The sequence below is a fragment of the Delphinapterus leucas genome, chromosome 19 (assembly GCF_059928025.1).
Source record: "Delphinapterus leucas isolate spDelLeu-1000000601 "Yukka" chromosome 19, BTC_Dleu_Yukka2, whole genome shotgun sequence".
Lineage (NCBI taxonomy): Eukaryota > Metazoa > Chordata > Mammalia > Artiodactyla > Monodontidae > Delphinapterus > Delphinapterus leucas.
Genome location: NC_143147.1, coordinates 59,802,013 through 59,823,319, shown reverse-complemented (window position 1 = coordinate 59,823,319; position 21,307 = coordinate 59,802,013). Strand labels below are relative to the sequence as shown.

Here is a 21,307-nt window from a genome sequence, read left to right as displayed (position 1 = left end):
TATTAAATTTACATGGATGTAAGGATTGTTTTCAGTTTTTGACTATTGTGAATAAAGATGATGTAATCATGGACCAGTCTGTGAACGGACATGTTTTCATTTCTCTTGAGCAAACACCGCAAGTGTGATATGGTCAGGTCACGTGGAGGGTGTGTGCGTGACTGAACTGTTTTCCAAAGTGGGTGACCCACTCTGCACTCCTACCAGCCTTGCTGTCGCTTGGTGTGGTCCGTATGCTCATTTTCAGCTGTTCCAGTGACAGTGGATCTCGCAGGTCTGATTTGCAACTGAAGATGGCGAGCATCTTTCATTCATGGACTTGTCACCCATAAATCTTCTCTGGTGAAGTGTCTGTTCAGGTATCTTGCCCATTTTTTACTTGGATTTGTTGACCTTATTATTGAGTTACAAAGTACATTGTTTTTCCAACTGCTACCATAACAAATTACCACAATCTCTGTGGCTCAAAATAACACATTTATTCTATCACAGTTCTGTAGGTCAGAAATTTGACACGGTCAGCTGGGCTAAATTAGGTGTCAGCAGGGCAGCTTCTTCTCTGGAGGCTCCAGGGGAGAATGTGCTCCCCTGCTCATGCAAGTTGTCGGCAGAATTCAGTCTCCTGAGTGTATGGGTGTGAGGTCCACATGTCCCTGTGGTTGAGCCAGACGTCCTCCTCAGCTTCTAGAGGCTGCTCCATATCCTGGCTCGTGGCACCTTCATCTTCAAATCCAGCGATGGTGGGTTGAGTCCTCACCCCAGAGAATCAATCCTGCCTCTTCCATTATACCACTCTCTGACCCATGGTAGCCCAGAGCATTCTTGACTTTAAAGGGCGCATGTGATTAGATAGGGTCCACCTGGATAATCCAGGATACTTTCATCTCAATCTTTAATTACACCTGCAAAGTCCTTACCATTTAATGTAGCATATTCACAGGTTCCAGGGATTAAGATGTGGGCATTTTGGGGGGACCACCATTCTACCTACACTTAAAGTTCTTGACATTTTCTAGTTTAAGTCCTTTGCCAAGTATATGCTTTGCAAATATTTTCCCCCCTTGCTCATGCCCTTTCTGTCTTTAAGTATACTTTTAGAGGAGGAAGTATAAGATTGCCCGATTTCTGAGGTATAGATCACATACCACACAATTTTACCACTTTAAAATGTACAATTCAGTACTTTTTAGTACATTCACAGAATTGTGCAACACTTACCTCTGTCTAGTTCCACATTTTCATCACCCCCAAAGAAGCCCTGTCCCCTTTAGCAGTCACTCCCTATTTCCACCTCTCAGCCCCCAGAAAACCACTAATCTGCTTTCTGTCCTATGGATTTACCCATTTGGGACATTTCACAGAAACGGAAACACTGTGGCCTTTTGTGACTGGCTTCTTCCAGTTAGCCTATTTTCAAGGTTCATCCATATTGCAACGTGTCAGCACTTCATTCTTTCCTATTGCCAAATAATGTTCATGTGTACTTACCATATCTTTCAGTCGATGGGCACTTGGGTTATTTCCACTTTTCAGCTATTATGAATAATGCTGTGAACATTTCTGTCTAACCTGACACACCAGCCCCTTCTTTCAACACTTAGCCACCATGGGTTACAGCTGAACCCACCTGACCTGTGACGCGAGTGGCCCCAAGCACCTGCCCAAGAACCTCCACCCACGTGCGTCAGTGCCGATGTCCCATTGCTTCCCTCCCCGAGCCCCCAGTGATGCGCACTCCTTTCCTGGTGCTGGAGGACACTGGTGAGCTCACCTGTGCAGTCTGCACTCCAGACTACTGCCTACGCAGAAGGACGCCCTCAAAGGGAAGTATTCTAATTGCTCCTACTGTCCAAGAGCCAGGCTGCTTTCCAAAAAGTCTGTACCTACTAACGCCACCATCACGCCCCCCACACCTTCACCAACACTCAGGGTTAATGGTTATGAAAACATAACACTTCTGAATCACCCCCAAGGATACACATTTCCGTGGATGTTTGCCATTTCTTTGTTACCTTACTTGACAGCATCTCAATTAGGTTAAGTTTCTCAGGTGTCTTACCTTCTGGCTTGTTTCCTGCTTGCCCCTCCCTGAATCACCTATGGTGCCCTGTGCACAACCCCTCCTCAGCTGTGACCGGTGGGCTCATTAGTCCAGAGGAAGCCTGGCTGGTGAATCCTTCCTCCCGGTTATCTGCCCAGGGTGCCATCCTGCCCCTCTGCATCTGGGCACACAGACCCAGGCCAACCCAGAGAAAAGTATTTATGGTCTCAACTCCCCCACCTGCCATCCATAAGAAATTGGATTGGGTACCAATCTGGGTAAGTGTGGAGAGGCCAGGCAGCTTACCACTTCCATTTCACCATCTTAAAGATCAAAAAAGAGTGAAATGACTGCCCAAGGTCATACAGACAGCAGGTTACTAGAAAAGCTGAGGGCAAACAAAAATTAGAAAGAAATACAAATTAGAGTTTATGGGAAAAGTTTTAAATGTTTAATGAAAAAGACTTAAAGCAATGCATTATTTACATGTGGGTAAGAAAAGGTGGCAGAATCTCCAAAGTTTGTCCTGTGGGGGCTTTGAGAAGAGAATTCACATAAACCCCATTAAACAGAAACTGCCCCTAAATATTTCCAAATTGATACAAAATAGGTGAACAGGCTCCAGCAAGCAGATTGTTCAAATCAGATCAGCAACTGAAAGAGAAGATAAACAAGAAGGAAGAATACAAACAAAGTGAAAATTTGTAAATTTAACTAAAGGCTCACAAAAGACTTCTCAAAAACAAAAGAAAAAAAAAAGCGGGAAAAACCTCAAGTGCCCCAAACCAAGAACCAGGAAGCTCTCTCTAAAACAATCACAAATATGGATTTATTGTCTTACCGTTCATGGGCATCTCGTCAATCTGAGTGGAGTAGTACTGCTCAATGTCTCTGAGGATTCGGATATCATCATTCTTCACAAAATTAATGGCCACACCCTTTCGGCCATATCGACCTGATCGCCCAATTCTTCAACAATAAAGCAAAATCACTTCAGTAAACATAGCAAAAAAGGTTTCAGTAAATCCATCAACAAGACTGAAACCAAAGAAAAACTTGTGCTGCCTACCTGTGTATGTACAGCTCTCTGTTGTTGGGCAGGTCGTAATTAATGATGAGGGACACCTGGGGCACGTCCAGCCCCCGGGCCCAGACGTCTGTAGAAATGAGCACTCGGCTGCACAAAGAAAGGCATTTGAGACAATCACCCTAGCATAAAAGGGTCAGACCCGGCTACGAACACATCAGGGCCCCTCACACTGGCCCCTCTGCAGGCTGAAGCACAAGGGACAGCACCAGAAAGCCACGTTCAGAAGGTGCGTTTGGTATATTTCATTACTTAGGTCATGTGTGCTGATAAAAAAAAAACAATTTGGCTATCTTTTACACTACTACATTTAATTTGTTTCGAGCCAGTCCCATACCAATAATTGGGAAGGACATTTTACTTTTGTCTAGCAAAAACTCAAGTACAGCAGCCTCACTGATTTTGGTGCAGTGTCTACAGTATCTTCAAATTAGAAATGCAACTCACACCTCTGTGTCCTTCACACAGGACAGAATCTGACACACCACAGACCCACACTATCCAATGCTGAGGCCACCAGCCCACCAAGCACCAGAGTGGCTGGTCTGAAATGAGATTGTCTTACGGTGTAAAATTCACACTGGATTTGAATACTTAGTACAAAAAAAACGCAAAAAAACCTCGTTAATATTTTTAATGTTGATTACATGTTGAAGTGATATGATATGTTGGGTTAAATGACATATGTTTACTTGAATTATATTTCTATTGGACATCGCTGATCTAGAAGCATTCAAAGTCTGAAGGGACAGCAGAACAGGAGAAAATAATCCTGCCAGATAATCACATATAACTGGAGCCCTAGAGGAAGAGGAAAGAATGGGGCCAAAGCGCCAACAGAGGGGTAAGGCCAAGAGTCACAGAAGTGCCAGACGGAAGGAGTAAGGCTGAATCACACATGGACTCATCAGCGTGAAACCACAGAAACAAAACGGACTAAGCACAGCCTGCAGAGAAGACGCTGTTTTACACGAGCAGCAGCAGGGGACATCCCCACAGGACCGACACAGCCAAGAAACACCAGATAGAGAGGGCCGACTGCACTAGGCCACTTCACGTAAGGGATTAGAATGTCTGCAGAGTTTGGTGTCCACAGGACTTCTGGGACCGGTCCCGCCTGGACTGCCTCCTTCAACACATCAGAAGGAGGTGTTTCAAGATGAAGCAGACATTTCCAAAGAAACTTAAACATTTTGTTACCAGCAGACCCAAACTAAATACAGAAAGACATTCTTCAAGCACAAGGAAATGCATCCCTGGGACTTCCCTGATGGTCTAGTGGGTAAGACTCTGCACTCTCAATGCAGGGGGCCCAGGTTTGATCCCTGGTCGGGGAACTAGATCCCGTATGCATGCCGCAACTAAAGATCCCACGTGCCGCAACTAAGACCTGGTGCAGCCAAAATAAATATGTATATATATGTATATATTAAAAATATATATATATATGTATATATTAAAATGCATCCCTGATGGAAGCTCAGAGATAAAGGAAAAACAGAAGAGTAATGAGTATGGTCACTATGCAGCATTCATTATATGAATTATGTAATGATATAAAGCAAAAATTTCTTGTTGAGGTTGAAATATATGTAAATTAAAACGCATGACAACAGTGACAGAAGTCTGGGGTGGGGGGGGGGTCACTGAAGTCAGGGTTTCAAGTTCTCTGTGCTCTCAGAGGAGATGGTAAAGGTACCAAGCAACCACAGCTGCTGATGACTCTTCAGGGTGACCACTAAATAACATAAAGAAATAAACATTTTCCAAAATAAAAAGTGGGGAGGGCTTCCCTGGTGGCGCAGTGGTTGAGAGTCCGCCTGCCGATGCAGGGGACATGGGTTCGTGCCCCGGTCCGGGAAGATCCCACATGCCACGGAGAGGCTGGGCCCGTGAGCCATGGCCACTGAGCCTGCGCGTCCAGAGCCTGTGCTCTGCAATGGGAGAGACCACAACAGTGAGAGGCCCACGTACCACAAGGAAAAAAAAGTGGGGAAAAGGAATAACAACAACAAAAAATCCAAACTAAAGAAAGAAAAAAGAACCACAGAAGAGAAATGACAAGTAAGATATAAGATGGTCAACTTAAAACCAAATATATCAGTATTTACATTAAACGAAACTGGACTAAATGTTCCAGTTAAAAGACAATTATGGGCTTCCCTTGTAGCGTAGTGGTTAAGAATCCGCCTGCCAATGCAGGGGACACAAGTTCGAGCTCTGGTCCAGGAAGATCCCACATGCCACAGAGAAACTAAGCCTGTGCACCACAACTACTGAGCCTGCGCTCTAGAGCCCGCGAGCCACAACTACTGAGCCCACGTGCCACAACTACTGAAGCCCACACGCCTAGAGCCCATACTCCACAACAAGAGAAGACACCAAAATGAGAAGCCCGTGCGCCGCAACAAAGAGTAGCCCCCACTCACCGCAACTAGAGAAAGCCCTGCAGCAATGAAGACCCAACGCAGCCAAAAATAAAAAAATAGACAGCAATTATCATTAGATTAAAAGAAAAGGAAAAATAAAACCCAACTATATGCTGGTTGCATGAAATCCATCTAAAGCTTAAGTCTACAAACCAGAGGTGAAGGAAGAAAGGTGGTACTAAGGAGACACCAAGCGTTCAGAGCCGGTGCTGCTGGTCAGACAGAGCAGGATTCAGGACAAAAGCCCTAGTACAGAAGGGCAGACACTTCCACAGCAAAAGCTAAATCCTCCAGAAATGTAGTAATTCTGAACTTGTACACTCAGGTCTCTGGACCCATAATGCAAGAACGGACAGAACCCCCAAGAGGAAAACCGGCACTCTCAACACTGATGAAACAAGGCTTAAGGGAAAAAGGGTAAGGATGCAGGTTTGAGAAATACAGCTAGCAACTGAAATCCAACACCACACAGCACCCATCTTGTCTAAGCACAGAGAACGTTTGTAAAACGACCCCGTGCTGGGCCACAAAGCAAGTCTGAATACACACTGAGGAGATGAAATCACACAAAGCGGGTTCTCTGGCCACAGTGGGATTAAGCTAAAACCAATACAAAAAGATAAACAGAAAATCTCCATTTATTTGGAAACAGAAAAATACGCTTCTAAATAAGGCAACCGACCTACGTAGTTAAGGCTAGTTCTCATCTCAGCCTATCACACCAGCAGTGGCTGCCCTGCTCACCAGCAAGTTGGTGACCTGCCCGAGCTCAGCTGTGGGGGGGGAAAACTCGGGTAACACCCCGTAAATGCTGGCCCACAGCACCAGCACCAGGACCACAGCAGAGAGCTCAGCCAACCCACCTGGCACCCGACCGGAACTCCTTCATGATGGACTCACGCTCCTTCTGGGGCATGTCCCCGTGCATGGATGACACGGTGAAGTTGGCTTCCCTCATCTTCTCCGTCAGCCAGTCAACCTACAGATGGAATCAACAGATGCTGCCATAAGTTCACAAACCAGAGACTGTATACAGGATTTCATGTCAATTACCTGCAGAACCAATTCGAATATTCATAAACAAGTGCTCTTAAAACTCAGGCTAGGGACTTCCCTAGTGGCGCAGTGGTTAAGAACCCCACCCGCCAATGCGGGGGACAGGGGTTCGAGCCCTGGTCTGGGAAGATCCCACATGTCGCGGAGCAACTAAGACCGTGTGCCACAACTACTGAGCCTGCGCTCTAGAGCCTGCGAGCCACAACTCCTGAGCCTGTGTGCTGCAACTACTGAAGTCCGCGTGCTTAGAGCCCTTGCTCTGCAACAAGAGAAGCCATCACAATGAGAAGCCTGCACACCACAACGAAGAGTAGCCCCCGCTCGCCACAACTAGAGAAAGTCCATGCGCAACAACGAAGACCCAGCACAGCCAAATTAAAAAAAAAAAAATATATATATATATATATATATAAACAAAACTCAGGCTAATCCTCACTGGCTGTGTAGAAAACTTAATTCTGCTCAGCAAATATCGGGGCAAAAATTCTCTTAAAAGACAATATGTCACTGTTCTCATTTGAAATTTAAGTTCACATCTTTTTTGGAATGTGGTCCAAATCTTGTTCCTATTCCAAGGAGAGCTACCAGGGTTCTCAGCTCTGCCGGCACATCAGCATCACCTGGGAGCTCAAAGAACGTGTGTCCAGGCCCCACCTGAACCAATGACCCGGAGCCTTCAGTCAAGGGACCAGATCAACACCCTGCACACGTTCCCTGGATACACCCGCTTGTCCGCTCATCGTCCAGGGTGACTTTGAGCTAAAGGGCAGAGCCCAGTGGCTGCCCGAGGAGACCACGTACCCAGAGCCTAAAGCACGTAATTCTGGTCCTCAACAGAAAATACCTAAGTTCTATGAAAACCGATCTTTGGTTTTCGCCACAAGGACATTAAAGAGCCAGGATGGCCACGCACCTTCCTCTTGGTGTTACAGAAGATAACAGCCTGAGTGATGGTCAGTGTGTCATAGAGGTCACACAGCGTGTCGAACTTCCACTCTTCTCTCTCCACAGCCACAAAAAACTGCTTGATGCCTTCCAGAGTCAGTTCATCACTGGAGGACAAACACAATCCTGTCAACTCATCCTTCCAACCAAAACTTGAGGACGTGCACAGGCCAGGGGCTGTTCCAGGCACGGGCCCAACCCCCAGCGGCCCAGGAGCCTGGGCATTAAACCCCCGCCCCTCCCGCCAGCCACATCCTCCTAGGAGTCGCCACTTCCACCACATGGGCCCAAGCCCTGGATCAGTATGAACCTTTAACCACACCTTGTATATGGTTCTAAACAAAATGTTCGGCTGTTCAATAGAATACACATTTTACTGCCAATGGTAAATAATTCCATCAATAAGTAAATACTATCAGCAAATTTTTAAATTTGGAATTACTGGATCAAAGGAGACTATACAAAAGCTGGCTTTTCAAAAGAGAAAATTAAAAAGAAATTTCATGTTTTAAAACCCAAATACAACTATGCTATGTTTTAGTCCCACCTGAGAAGTAGGGCATCCTCACCGTTTCACCAAAATGCGGATAGGGTCAGTCATAAACTTGTTGGTCATCTCTAGGATCTCATGGGGCAGTGTGGCGCTGATAAGCACCACCTGAGTGGCCGGGGGCAAGTACCTGTACACATCGTAGATCTGTTCTTTGAAACCTGGGATGAGGAATGAGACACACGGGGAATTCTTAAAGCTGCACACTTTGAAACAGAAGTTGCACATCAACTGTTCACATTTAACTGGATGCAGCACTGTGACTGTAAAGGTACAAGATTTCACACGGAAGCTTCTTCCAGAGCTGGACCAAATTCTCACATCCCCTCTCCTCTCCCTGGTGTGCTCTAGGGATCAGAGCCCCACCCAAGAGTCCTGGATGCCAACAGGTAAAAGCAACAGAAACCTGAGCCCTGAGCCCACAACCTCAGACCCTTGCAGGTAGTTTCACATCTCAGTTCCAGCTGCTGCTGCTCTGTGAGGGTATGCATCCACTGTGGCCAGATCTGCCACATTTTAAATAAATCCAGAGATCTAGATTTTTTTTTTCTTTTTTTTGCGGTACGCGGGCCTCTCACTGTTGTGGCCTCTCCCGTTGCGGAGCACAGGCTCTGGACGCGCAGGCTCAGCGGCCATGGCTCGCGGGTCCCAGCTGCTCCGCGGCATGTGGGATCTTCCCGGACCGGGGCACGAACCCATGTCCCCTGCATCGGCAGGCGGACTCTCAACCACCGTGCCACCAGGGAAGCCCGAGATCTAGATTTTCACCAAAAAAATCTCCACTTAAAAAAAAAGCCGCTGAGCCTGCGTGTCCGGAGCCTGTGCTCCGCAACGGGAGAGGCCACAACAGTGAGAAGCCTGCGTACCGCAAAAAAAAAAAAAAAAAAAAAAAATCTCCCACAGATACTGACCCATGCTGTACACCTGAAAATGTTACATGTCAATTATACCTTAATTTAAAAACCTCCCAATTAAATAATGCAGCTAGTTTACATTATTTCATATGATACAGGCTGAATAAAACCCACTGGCAAGCAGGACCTGGCCCTCGGGTCACCACACCACCACCTCTGCAGGACGGGTTAGGAGGCTGACGTGTGAGAAGGGGACAGGTGGCTGCGAGGTTCTGACTGTAGAGATCAGGGGGCCAGAAGCTACATGTCCGACACGTTCCCAGCTGACATAGATGCCACTGGTTCTGGAGACCTCACTTTGTAGTAACTGTACCTTTAACTTAGCTGAAGAGCAGGGCCTCCAGGTAAGGGGCCCAAGACAGAGGTGGGGTGGAGGGCTGCTCCAAGGGGTGGCATCAGCCTCTAGGCTCCTGAGAGAACTGCTCAAGAACCAGGGAACAGGAAAACGCTTGGGAAGAACCCCATGAGTTACTGGTGATTCCTGAGAAGCAAAATATTCCCTTCATGCCAGGCGACCCCAATGTCTAAGGGGATGACCCACCTGACCCCCTGGTATGGAAGTAAGACTGGAGGGGGGTGTGCAGGGAGGGGAGGCTTGAAGACACTGTGAGGTACTGCCCACAGCTGTTACTCAACCAAGGTGACAGCTGTCGTTATGCATTTCCCAGTTGCTGTGCTAAGAGCAAAACTGCTATGACTTACGGGTCCTCACATATTTGTCCTCATACATTTTGGGAGAAATGCATGAAATACACCCCAATTCTAGAAATTTACCTTGAAAAATAACCGATAAAAGAGTAAAAACAACCTGGACAACCAATAAAATACAACTAGTGAAATAAATTATGGAACATCCAAACCACAAAATACCCTACTGCCATGTAACAAGATTTATTCAGCTATCTGTTCACCCCTTCCCCACCACCAGGCATCTCTGCACCACATCCCAGCTCCACGCCGCAGCCATCTGTGCTCACCCACCACACAACGAGCAGTACCCCATCAGTTTGGCTGAAATGCTGTTGTTCTGGTTGTCATCAGTCTTACAAACCACTACCATAAAAAAATCAGAGTTTTATGTTCCTAAGTGCACCCAGGGCATAACTGTTTCCCACAAAGAACATACTACTTATACTGAGTTCATTAGTTCCACATTTCAATTTTACACGGTGAAAATTTAAGAATTTTACATCAATAGAAAATGAATTCTTTTGTTACTCATACCTTTATTCAACATTTCATCAGCCTCATCCAAAACCAACATCTTGATAGCACGTGTCCTCAAACTTCTGCGACGAATCATATCTATAAAATCAGATTTTGAAATAAGTAGACCTCAGGCTATAAGAGCCAGCCATTTCAACCAGTTTCCACAGCATTTCAGGGACCTTCCCTCCACTTCTTACAAGTTACTCAAATGCAAAAATCCACTATGTAGCATATCAATTTGAAAATGGTCCTCTATTGTTTAAGCACTCTTTATAGACAAAAGCAATTACCAAAGACACGCCCAGGTGTGCCAGCGACAACATGCTGTCCATAATCCAGTTTCCTGATGTCCTCCCCCACGTTGGTGCCCCCAATGCAGGCATGGCACTGGACGTTCATGTAGTCACCCAAAGCAAGCAGGCCCTGAATTAAAATACAGATTCATGTTCAAGGTCTGCCCCAAGACCGCTATGAAGTCCGAAACATCTGAGTTCCCCCAAAATGAAGATTGTTTCTATTCTAGTTTAAGATGACCACCGGGTATTGTTTATGCCATTATTTCTACCATAAAACTTCAGAGAGCCCAAGTCTCCTCCTTCCACTCTTTTCTGCGCCAGAATGAAGTCAGTTTTACTGTTTTTTCATTACAAAAGCAGTATGTATTTACAGAAAAATAAGAAAATATATAAAATTCATAATCCTATCCACCCACAGATGCTATTAACATCTTAATAGATACACTTCCAAAATGTTTATACTATAAAAACAAAATAGTTACAATTATTTTTAATTTTTTTGGAAGAAAATTACAATTTTAAGATTGCAAAAAACTATTGGAATCACACAAGCTACACTAACAATGACTTCATACAAACCAGCAACTCATATGTGATTTATCACAAAATGTTAGGAATCAGGGAAAAAAAACCTGACAGAACAGAAAAACCGGATTAGATTAAGTCAATCAGTTGGCTTGAACAGCGTGGGGGTTAGGGAGGGAGGTTAGGTATGCCGGCCCACCTACTGACTGCTCAACTCCAGCTTAGTCAGATATCCACACAGACTTTACAATCAGCCCTCCCTAACCTTGGATCCAACCAACTTCGCATCATGTAGTGTTGTAGTACATATTCATTTTTTAAAACCTGCATATAAATGGATCCATGCAGTTCTAACCCATGTTGTTTAGGGTCAACTGTACTTGCAAATACGACAGTGCCATCTTTAACTGTCTTACCTTCTGGATCTGTACAGCTAACTCTCTCGTTGGAGCCAAGATCAAAGCTTGGGTTTCACGAACCTGGTAAAATAATTTGTCGGAAAATAGAGAATCTCAGTATCTTCACGGTAGATTGCACTAATTCAGACTCAGATCTATTTTGAATATTATCTCAAGTTAACCACACATCTGATTTCAGGTAAGCGAACCTGAATGTTACTTAAATTGCGTATCCAGTGATAATGGGTATACTGGTCAGGATTCTTGTTTACAGACAAGAATTTCCACTAGTTAAAAAAATCTCCCGGTTTACAGACATAGAAAACAAACTTATGGTTACCAAAGGGGAAAGGGTGGAGGGAGGGATAAATTAGGAGTTTGCGATTAAAATATACACACTACTATGTAAAAAAGGAGATAACCAAAAAGGACCTACTGTATAGCACAGGGAACTATATAGATCTGAATCACTTTGCTATACACCTGAAACTAACACAGCATTGTAAATCAACAAAATTTCAATAAAAGTTTTAAAAGACTTTCAGTTTAAATAAAAAGGAATTTATGACAGGATATTAGCTCAGATATTAGTGTGCACTTAAGATTCTCTTTAAAAATGTGCTTAATCAGTACAACTAGAGATATTTAAGAACTGTACTTCTTGAACACTGTAGTTACAGAAGGTAAAGGAAGTATTTCCTAGGATTAAAGAGAAGTTTAAGATTACCTGAATATCCAAACACTGGAGGACAGAAATACTGAAGGTGGCTGTTTTGCCTGTACCAGACTGAGATCTAGTAAAGAAAACACAGATAAATGGGATTTAGAGTGATGGGCTACATGCCACTGCTCCCATTCATGTAACCCCCACCCCAGCAGTGCTCTGAGGAGATGAGCTGCAGAAGCACTGGGCAGCTTTTTCCAAGTCGATTCCCCCACACCCCCTGACCAATATCTTAACTGCAAGGTGGTGGGACTCAGGCATAATGTCACAACTTTTAAATCACGGGTGATAAGGACAGTAAATGTGGCCTTTGCAGCAGGGGGTGACAGAGCTGCAGAATCTATAGAATGGGTGTTAGAGGTGGCAAAAAAAAGATTCCCCTTTATATAATTCTTTTCTACGATTTCAGACTTTTTTTTTTTGTCAATGAGTCTTTAAAAATTAGGCAAATAGGGAATAATGTTATTAAAAGAGTATTATATACAATTCCATATGCCAAATAATAGGTTAAGTAAGTAAATCTGGCTTAAAAAAAAAAAGAAAGCTTTCTAGAGTGGAGGATGCAAAACTAAAAACAAACAGCCCATAGCTGAAGTCAAGGCAAGAGCTGGTAACGGCATCTGAATGAAGAAGCACTGAACTACACATTGCTGTGCTAACCAGCACCTGACTCCCCCTCTGCATGAGCAGACTTACTGTGCAATGACATCTCTCCCTTTAATTATCTGTTTAATAGCTCGCTGCTGGATTGCTGATGGTTTTTCAAAACCTGTAAATTAAAACAGAAAAAATGAGCTCTAACCACTAGGACAGCATACTTGCAACCATACACTGGAGCTCCTTGTGCTGAGGATGTTAGCTTTTTAAAATCCCCCACCCCCTCCTAACCCAATGTCCAACGTACTAAGCTCTCAAGAAACAGTGCTGAATGAAGTAGGCTGAAGTGGATTTTTATACTAACATACCATCTTATTTATACAGACACAATCTCTAAGGAACACTGTTGCAAAATAGAGACACCCCAGTTAGGTTAAAAAATGCTGGTGGTTACTCCTGGAGAATGGGGTGAGGGAGGCTCATATTTTACTCCAATTACTTGTGTATTGTTTGACTATATTACAATAACTTGCACTAATGGGTTTTTTTTTGTATTACTTTTTAAGTTAAAAAAAGGAATATAAACCCATCAGTGCTGTAGTCACCACTCCCCACCAGCAGTAAGTCTGCAGGTTGTTTGTTATCACCTACAACCCCATTTCATCTACTCCTCCTGCCTTGATGCAGCTACATGAACTACAACACCACCCCTCTACTGTCCAAGTAAACAAACAAAACTTTACATACAAATAATGTACTTTAATTAATTTTTGGTAGTCTTTTAAAATGTAGTACAATTTCCCATCTAACACAAAAGCAAATATAACAGATGATTTAAACCCTCAGGATGACCCAGCAAGTAGATGGGAAACTAAAAACAGTGTTTTAGGGCAGGGACGTCCTGGGTGCCAAGAGGCAGGCAGGGCTGTCGGCCACACCACGAGGGCCAGCTGCAATGGTTCTTCACCTCCCATTCCCTCCGTACCTTCTCTGTGCTAGGCTGTCATGACATCATGAACTGTTGGATAAAAAAGATGTCGGTCCCAGTCCCAGGCATTAAGCATAGATGCTGATCACGCCCATCTACATCCCCAACCCGAACTCTTCCCAACTGCCTCCTTGACATCTCCTACTGGATGGTTTACAGGTCTCTCAAGCTCTCCTCATTCAAGAAGAGCTCCCTCGAGTGCTCCCAGCCTGAGGAGAGGGCATCATCACCTGCCCAGTTACTCAAACATCCAGGACTTTCATCTCCTGCTCACATTCAACCCATCAGCAAACTCTGTTAGTACTCCATCTCCACCACAATACCATCATCACTCCCCTGGACTGGAGCAAAAGCCTCCTAACATCTCCCTGCTTCCTCTCCTGCCTCACCTCCCCCCATATCCAGACACCCAGGACCACCTGTGACTGTAAATCTGATCCCATCATTTCCCTGCTTAAAACCCTCCAATGGCCTCCCACTGCACTTAGAAATAAAATTCAAACTCTATCACCTCGCACCATGCTTTTCAAGATCTGCGCCCCCCCCCCCAAAAAACAAAAACTCGCTCCTAGGCTCCCAGGACAGGAAGATTCTTTCTGTTCCTGGAATGCATAAGGCTCCCAACTCCAGGGCCCTGGCACCAGCTGCCCAGTTCTACCATAATCTTCTCATAACGGGTTCCTTAGCCCAGATCTCAGCTCAAATGCCAGCCCCTCCTGGGAGCCCCCTTACCTATGTGCTCTATTTTAACTCTCTCCTCTCGCCAATCACGCTTGATTCCGTTATCCCGCTTTATTTTCTTCGTAGCCATTACCACTGACTATATAATCCTTCTCCCAAACATAACAAGCTCCCTAAGGCCTGCCTGGTTCACTGCTAAGCCGCCAGTGCCTATTGCCGCGCACGTTCCTAGCACCTGGCAGGTGCAAGACAATCATCTGCTGAATGAGTGACTCCGGGGTGCAAGGAGGACCCTGCAGACCTCGCGGGACGCTGCAGCCCTCGCGGGACGCTGCAGCCCTCGCGTGACCCAGCATGGCGCCCCGCCGGGAGAACAACACCCGAACCGGCCGACACAGACGGGGGTGGGGACACGTGCTGGGGGCAGGGGTCGCCCGTCAGGGCCCCCGGGCTCGGCCTCAGCCCCGACCCCCAGCCCCGCGGCGGCCGCACTCCCAGTCTCGGGAACCACCCCCGGCTGGGCCCCCCCCCTCCCCGCTGGCGCCCCAGCCCGCGGCCCGAGCTCACCGACCGTAGGCATAGATACCGCGCAGCAGGTCCTCCCGCAGGCCCATGGTGTCGAACGTGGGGGTCACGTCCACCTCCTCACTGGTCTCGAATTCCACTTTGGTCATGTCTTCCTCTTTGAGCAGCCGCTTCCGCGCCGAGCCCGAGGTCGCCATTGTAGCTGCAGCCGCCATGATTCCGAGCAGGCTAAGAGCCAAGCTCACGGCTCAGAGGAAAGCGGAAGCAGGGCGCCGCGCCGCCGCTGCCAGGAACTGACGTCATAGCACGAGCGTGCGTGCGTACGAGCGTGCGTCGGGGCCAAGCCTCGGAAGGGGCGGGGAGCTCCTGGTCACGTGAAAGGGAAAGGGCGCCTGCTGCAGGGAAAGGGGCGGTGCTGCGGCTCTTGCGCGGGAGGGGCTCCCGCGGGATCTCGCGGAACCGTGCTCCGCCCACCCCTACAAACGGTGCGAAGGCGGCAGGGCCCAGCGGTTCGTACTCGGTGTGGTACTCCCGGCCAGGCTCTCCGGCTGATGTAGCCCTTTCCAGTTACCGGATCCTCCGCGCGGGACGGTAGACCTGGCGACCCTGCAGACGGGCTGCGGACCGCGCCAGGGCGCCCCTGCTCAGGGCGGGGTCTCCAGGCGGCCCTGCTTCAAGTGGGAACCTGGGCGCGGGTCCCCACCGGTACCCATTCCTTCATGTGTACGCATGTTCCGACGTTGTCGCCGGCCGGGGACGCTGGCAAATGCATTACTACTCGTTATCACTGCCGCCCGATGGAAATCCTCACTGCACATTGTCTGCTTTTGGAAAGTCTGGAATCTTTAACTGCCTGCTTGTCAGCTCTCACTTTAACACCCCCGGGCCGGTTTTTAACCCCCTAAGGGAAAAGCCCCTACCCGGGGTCGAGTGTGTTGGGAGAGTAAGGGTCCTGCGACGGCCCCCGGCACCAGGACCCCCAGAGCTGGCCGCGTGACCTTGGGCCGCGCCTTGCTGGACTGTGCGTCTGTTCATTAAGGCCCTGGATTCCGCGTGTCTGGCTTAGGTGCTGAGAAATCCCGCCCTGCAGAAAAGATGACCCTGGAGGTGACGGCTTTCGGTTGCCCTGTAGAATATTTCCAGTTATGCCATGTTACCCTAAACTTCTTTAAGTGCCTCTAAAAATCCGGCTCCCAAACCACCGTCACCACCTGACGCGCGTTCATCTGTGTTGTGTGAAAAGAGCGTTTTATAACTTTGTGAAACTTATACTTGCCCAAGCGCAAGCTCTGTCCTTTCTCATTGTTTGCTTGCCTCGCATCACTGGGCACATCTTTCATCTCTTAACAGCCTCTTTCCAGGACTGCTTGAACGCTGTCCTGTTGTGAAGGTTAATTTAGTGAAAACTTTTAGCGGTAATCATTTTATCCACTAAACCAGACGCACTTAGAATGCAGAGGTTTGCAGTATGTTGACAGCGAACAAGGAAATGGGGGGGTCTTACTTGCCCTGAAGCTCTTGCCCTGACTTTGGAATATGTCCAGACCTTACAAGATAATTGACCTGATAAACATGCCTGATAAGGATACCAGTATCAGTCAAATATTTATAAATTTGAATTTCTTTCTTAGACTTTAAAGTAAATAAAATGCAAATATAAGTTCTTATGTCTTCTCACTCCACAAAGAGTTGAGTTATCCACTACCCTCTCTGAAGTTGCCCACACTCCGTTTTGCAAGCTGTGCCCTAGGGCTGTGTCGTAAAACGCACACAGGTTTCAGACTTAGTATAAGAAAAGAACGTGAAAGACCTCATTAATAATTTTTATACTGATTATGTGTTGAAATGTCCATATTTTTGATACACTGAGTTAAAATATGTCATTTAAATTAATTTCACCCATTTCTTTTTACTTTTTAAAATATGGCTACTAGAAACATTTTAATTATATGTGGTATTCCTATTGGATGGTGCTGCTGTAGGTACTTAACAGCATGTGAAATAACCTTGCCAAGGGTATGGGGAAAGAGTAAACTGAATATCGCTGACTTTATGAATCTGATATCAATGGGGAGGGGATGAAATTATTGCACTCTTCTACTAAGTTTGAAGAGGATGATTGCCTCTTTTGTACTTACTGAGAGATTTTTGATCTTATTCATGATCCCCCTGGACTTGTCTCTTGCCTTCACACATTTATATTTTATGCCATTTTCCTGGCAATGTCCCTTTCGCTCAATGTCTGAATTCACATCTTAAAGCCCTCTTCCTTTTGTTTGACGCCAATAACTTTTTAGACCACAGTTCATGAAGATGACAAGAGTCAGGGGTGGGCGTGGGCGTGCTGTGTCAGGGAACAAAGGTCTCAAGTGAAACAGTGGCAACCAAGCCGACTTGGCCTTAGTCCTCCTTGAGGTTCCTCTAATCAAAGGGGTTGACCCCTCCCCCAAGATAACGACAGAAGGGGCAGGTCCACCGGGAGGCCTCTTTGGGATGATAAGGAGTGTACGTGCACTCTTACAGGAACTAGGAGCTGGCAGTGGGCACAATAGGTCATAGAGAGCCATGTTTTTATTACGCAGGAAAGAGGGATCTGGGTAATTGCAACCAGGATAAGAGCTCCTCTCAGGAGAAGAAGTTTTTCTCTTTTTTTCTCAAACACGGTGCCAATTTTCACAAGGCCTGTACGATGCTCACCAAAGGTCTCAGTGTCACTAAGATCCAAGATCCGAAATGCACTTTGCTTTTTTTTTTTTTTTTTCCTTTTTTGTGGCCTCGCCAGACAGCATGCAGGATCTTAGTTCCCCAACCAGGTATCGAAGCCAGGCCCCCCCACCCCCCGCAGTGAGTGGACACGCTGAGTCCTAACCACTGGACCACCAGGGAATTCCCTGAAACGTGCTTTGCTTTATCAATGGCAGGTGAGAATAACCTAGGCAGTCGTGTGTTGGAACATGCCTGGCTCTTCTCCCTATTTGTTGAAATACTTGCTCTGCGTAGCTATGTTATGCTGGACCTAAGCCTCCACAGTTGACCCTTGAGCAACATGGGGGTTGGGGGCGCCAACTCCCTGCATATTCGAAAATCCAAGTATTTGGCTTGGATTCCAACCTTTGACTGGAATCCAACCTTTGACTCCCCCAAAACTTAACTACTAATAGCCTACTGTTGACCGGAAGCCTTACCCATAACCTATAGTCGATTAACACGTGTTGTATTTATATGTATTATACACTGTATTCTTAAAATAAAGTAAGCTAGAGAAAAGAAAATGTTAAGAAAATCATAAGGAAGAGAAAATACATTTACAGTACTGTACTGTAATAATCGATACCCCAAGTTTACATTGTCTGTTTGAAACAGAGCAGGACACAATGGTCCTTCCCCTTTGTCCTCCACCTGCCTTTTGTCTGTGGTAAAACTTTAGCCAAAGAATAAGTTAAATCAAAGTGGGAAAATGCAGAAACAAAAGAAAATCGTCCAAGACTAAATAATGATAGTTTAGTCATTAAGCAAAGTCAAGGACCTTTAGTTCCTCCACAAGGGCTGTAGATAATATTCTGAGCCGTGTCCTGTGAGCTGTCTTATAGATGCTGAAGCCCCCACCAGGTGGAAGAAGTTAACTACATGATGACCAGACTGTAGCTGCCACAATCCTGAGAATTGGCCTCAAGGAAGTGGGAACAAACCGACCATGGAACTGAAGATTAACTGTACTTAAAACTATCAAGATGATGCTGGTCAGACCACCAAGGACCAACTTCAAGATGATTGTCAGCTGACTGTGCTGCTTCTACATGTAGCCCCCTCCCTCTGCCTATAAAAACTCTTTCCCCCTGATTGTCAGGTGGGGGGAGTTGGCCTTTGGACAGGTGTCCGCCTCCCCCCACCTGCCATTCTCAGCATCCAAAATAAAGCAAACTTTCCTTTCCACCAACCTTGCCTCTTTATTGGCCATTGAGCGGCGAGCCGCCAGACCCCGCTTTCAGTTACATGTTTACAAGATGAATCATCCGTCTCTCAGTACCTACATCAATATTGCCTCACATGATATAAAACACTGTAGATGTTACCCGCACAGTTCAAACTGCTGTTGTTCAAGTGTCGACTGTGGCTAAGTTCATCAGTACCACTTTTTGAAATTCCATATATATACATTGGTATTTGTTTTTCTCTTTCTGGCTTACTTCACTCTGTATGACAGATTCTAGGTCCAACCACCTCACCACAAATAACTCAATTTCATTCCTTTTTAGGGCAGGAATAAAGATGCAGACGTAGAGAACGGATTTGAGGGCACGGTGGCGGGGGCAAGGGGAAGCTGGGATGAAGTGAGAGAGTAGCACTGACATATATACACTACCAAATGTAAAATGGATGGCTAGTGGGAAGCTGCCACATAGCACAAGGAGATCAACTCGACGCTGTGTGACGATCTAGAGGGATGAGATAGGGAGGGAGGCTCAAGTGGGAGGGGATATGGGGATATATGTATACATATGGCTGATTCACTTTGTTGTACAGCAGAAACTAACAAAACACTGTAAAGCATTTATACTCCAATAAAGATGTGAAAAAAAAAGCTATCTCCTAGAAACTTCTGATCAGAAAAAAAAAAAAAGAGTCAACTGTACTTACAAAGCAAGAATTGACAGCCCACATCAGTTGTCAGTACATAATTCCACTGCTTAAATGTCCAGATTAATGTTTCAATTTTTATCAGAAACCTCCATTGCAATTTCAACTAAGGAGTGCAGGCATATATCTTGTCTTAATCATTTTACTGCTGGGAAAACTAACGCCCAGCCTGTTAAGTTAAAAGTAACTTCCAGCGCAGCAAGGGGTAGAAGCTACCCCACTCTGAGTCCCCAAAAAAGTGTGTTTATATGGCTTACCGTGCCTGCATCCTTTGTCCCAGGGCTCTGGGTCACCCAGGTGGACCTGCCTGTTATGTCTGGGCACAGCCCTCTGTCTCCTGCACCTCACTTCCCATGCTTTCCAAATCTGTGAGAGGGAGGTTATCTCTCCTGATTAGACTAATCTCGAGGAGGGCAGGCCCATGTCTGTTTTGTTCCCCAGCGCTGCCCTAGTACAGCGTGGTGTGCCTGGATGTCCACCGCAAGAGGGGAGGAAGAGCACAGGAACTCTCCCAGCTCATGCCGGAGGGGTGGGCAAGACAGGAGCAGCTCAGTGGGCACTACCTGAGGAGCTGCCCTGCCTCTTCCCTGAACCCTTATTGGACTTAGGGTGTACACAATCAAGTCAGCTCATCTTGTCTGGGATGGGTGGAAGATTGGGTGTAGTGCTGCTGGGCTGGACTGGGTTTCCATAAATCATCACCACAGGAGTTGATGTCCTGCATCCTAGGGGCTGTACCCAAAGAGCGACTTCCTGCCAGAAACCTCACCTATCACCTGGTATTATATGACAAACACTCTTCCTTTGTAGGCACAGCCACCTCTAACCCACCCAGCAGGCAGGGCACCTTACTAAACATCACCAGATCCCACCCAGCTGGACCCAGGACTCCACACTGCTGGCATCTGACATTTTGGCCACAGATGTGCCTGGAGCATCTTCCTGGTGCAGGCGCTGTTCCAGGGGCTGTATTGGGCGGCAAATAGGACAGACAGTGCTGTCCTCATGGAGCTTGTGTTCCAGAGGAGGGCAATAAATAACTGTAGGCTTTGTAATTTCTGTGATTCAGATAAAATGAGGCAAAGTGGCAGACTTAATGGGTTGCAGATTTACCAGGTGACTGGAGGAAGGTTCCACGTGAATTGTGAGAAGAGGTGGCTGCGGTAACACCCCAGGTTCCAGCAAGAAGGCACAGGGAGTGTGGAGACCCCCAGGTGGACTGGGGATTGACACAATCAAGGGACAGAAAGCCAGCATGGTTGCAGCATCGAGAATGTCGGCAAGAGGGGGAGTGGGAGAAGGGGTGAACAGGGCCAGATCATAAAAGGTCTTATAGACTATGAAATAGAGTTAAAATGCATCATGGTTGCCATAGGAGCCACTTCAGGGTTGTCTTTCTTTGTGGGGAGAGGATTCATTCTGATAAACAGTTTGGGAAGATGACCTGGCTTATCACTTTCCACCCTTTTGGCTAAGATCAAGTGTAGAAAGATGACCTGGCTGCAGCAAGAGGTTGAAAAGTTGGCGTGAAGGGGCCAGAGAGGAGCTGGGAGCCCCGTTGGAGAGGTGGTGGTGGCTGCTGGAGCTGATGCAGTGGAGGTGGTGAGAGGAGGGCTCAGGAGACATTCTGGACAGGGCTGACACTTGGGATAGAGGGGGCTGTTAGGGTTTAAAGGATGAAAATTGACTCCTGGGTTTCAGGTG

At 46.4% G+C, this 21,307-nt stretch overlaps 1 protein-coding gene and 1 non-coding gene across 2 annotated transcripts; one reads left to right on the top strand and one right to left on the bottom strand.

Annotated features, from left to right (window-relative positions):
* Window positions 1-2,469: 2,469 nt before the first annotated feature.
* Window positions 2,470-15,221, bottom strand: EIF4A3 (eukaryotic translation initiation factor 4A3). Its single transcript, XM_022589418.3, has 12 exons — window positions 15,012-15,221; window positions 12,871-12,943; window positions 12,178-12,244; window positions 11,469-11,531; window positions 10,522-10,654; window positions 10,247-10,327; window positions 8,128-8,269; window positions 7,527-7,665; window positions 6,421-6,536; window positions 3,111-3,218; window positions 2,883-3,010; window positions 2,470-2,695 (listed from the first exon to the last, which is right to left on the bottom strand). Exons 1-12 carry the CDS (start codon window positions 15,178-15,180, stop codon window positions 2,679-2,681), a joined length of 1,236 nt encoding a protein of 411 aa, XP_022445126.1. The 5' UTR covers window positions 15,181-15,221; the 3' UTR covers window positions 2,470-2,678.
* On the top strand, window positions 4,393-4,465 carry TRNAE-CUC (transfer RNA glutamic acid (anticodon CUC)). The gene has a single exon. It is a non-coding gene; the product is annotated as a tRNA-Glu (tRNA).
* Window positions 15,222-21,307: the final 6,086 nt, after the last annotated feature.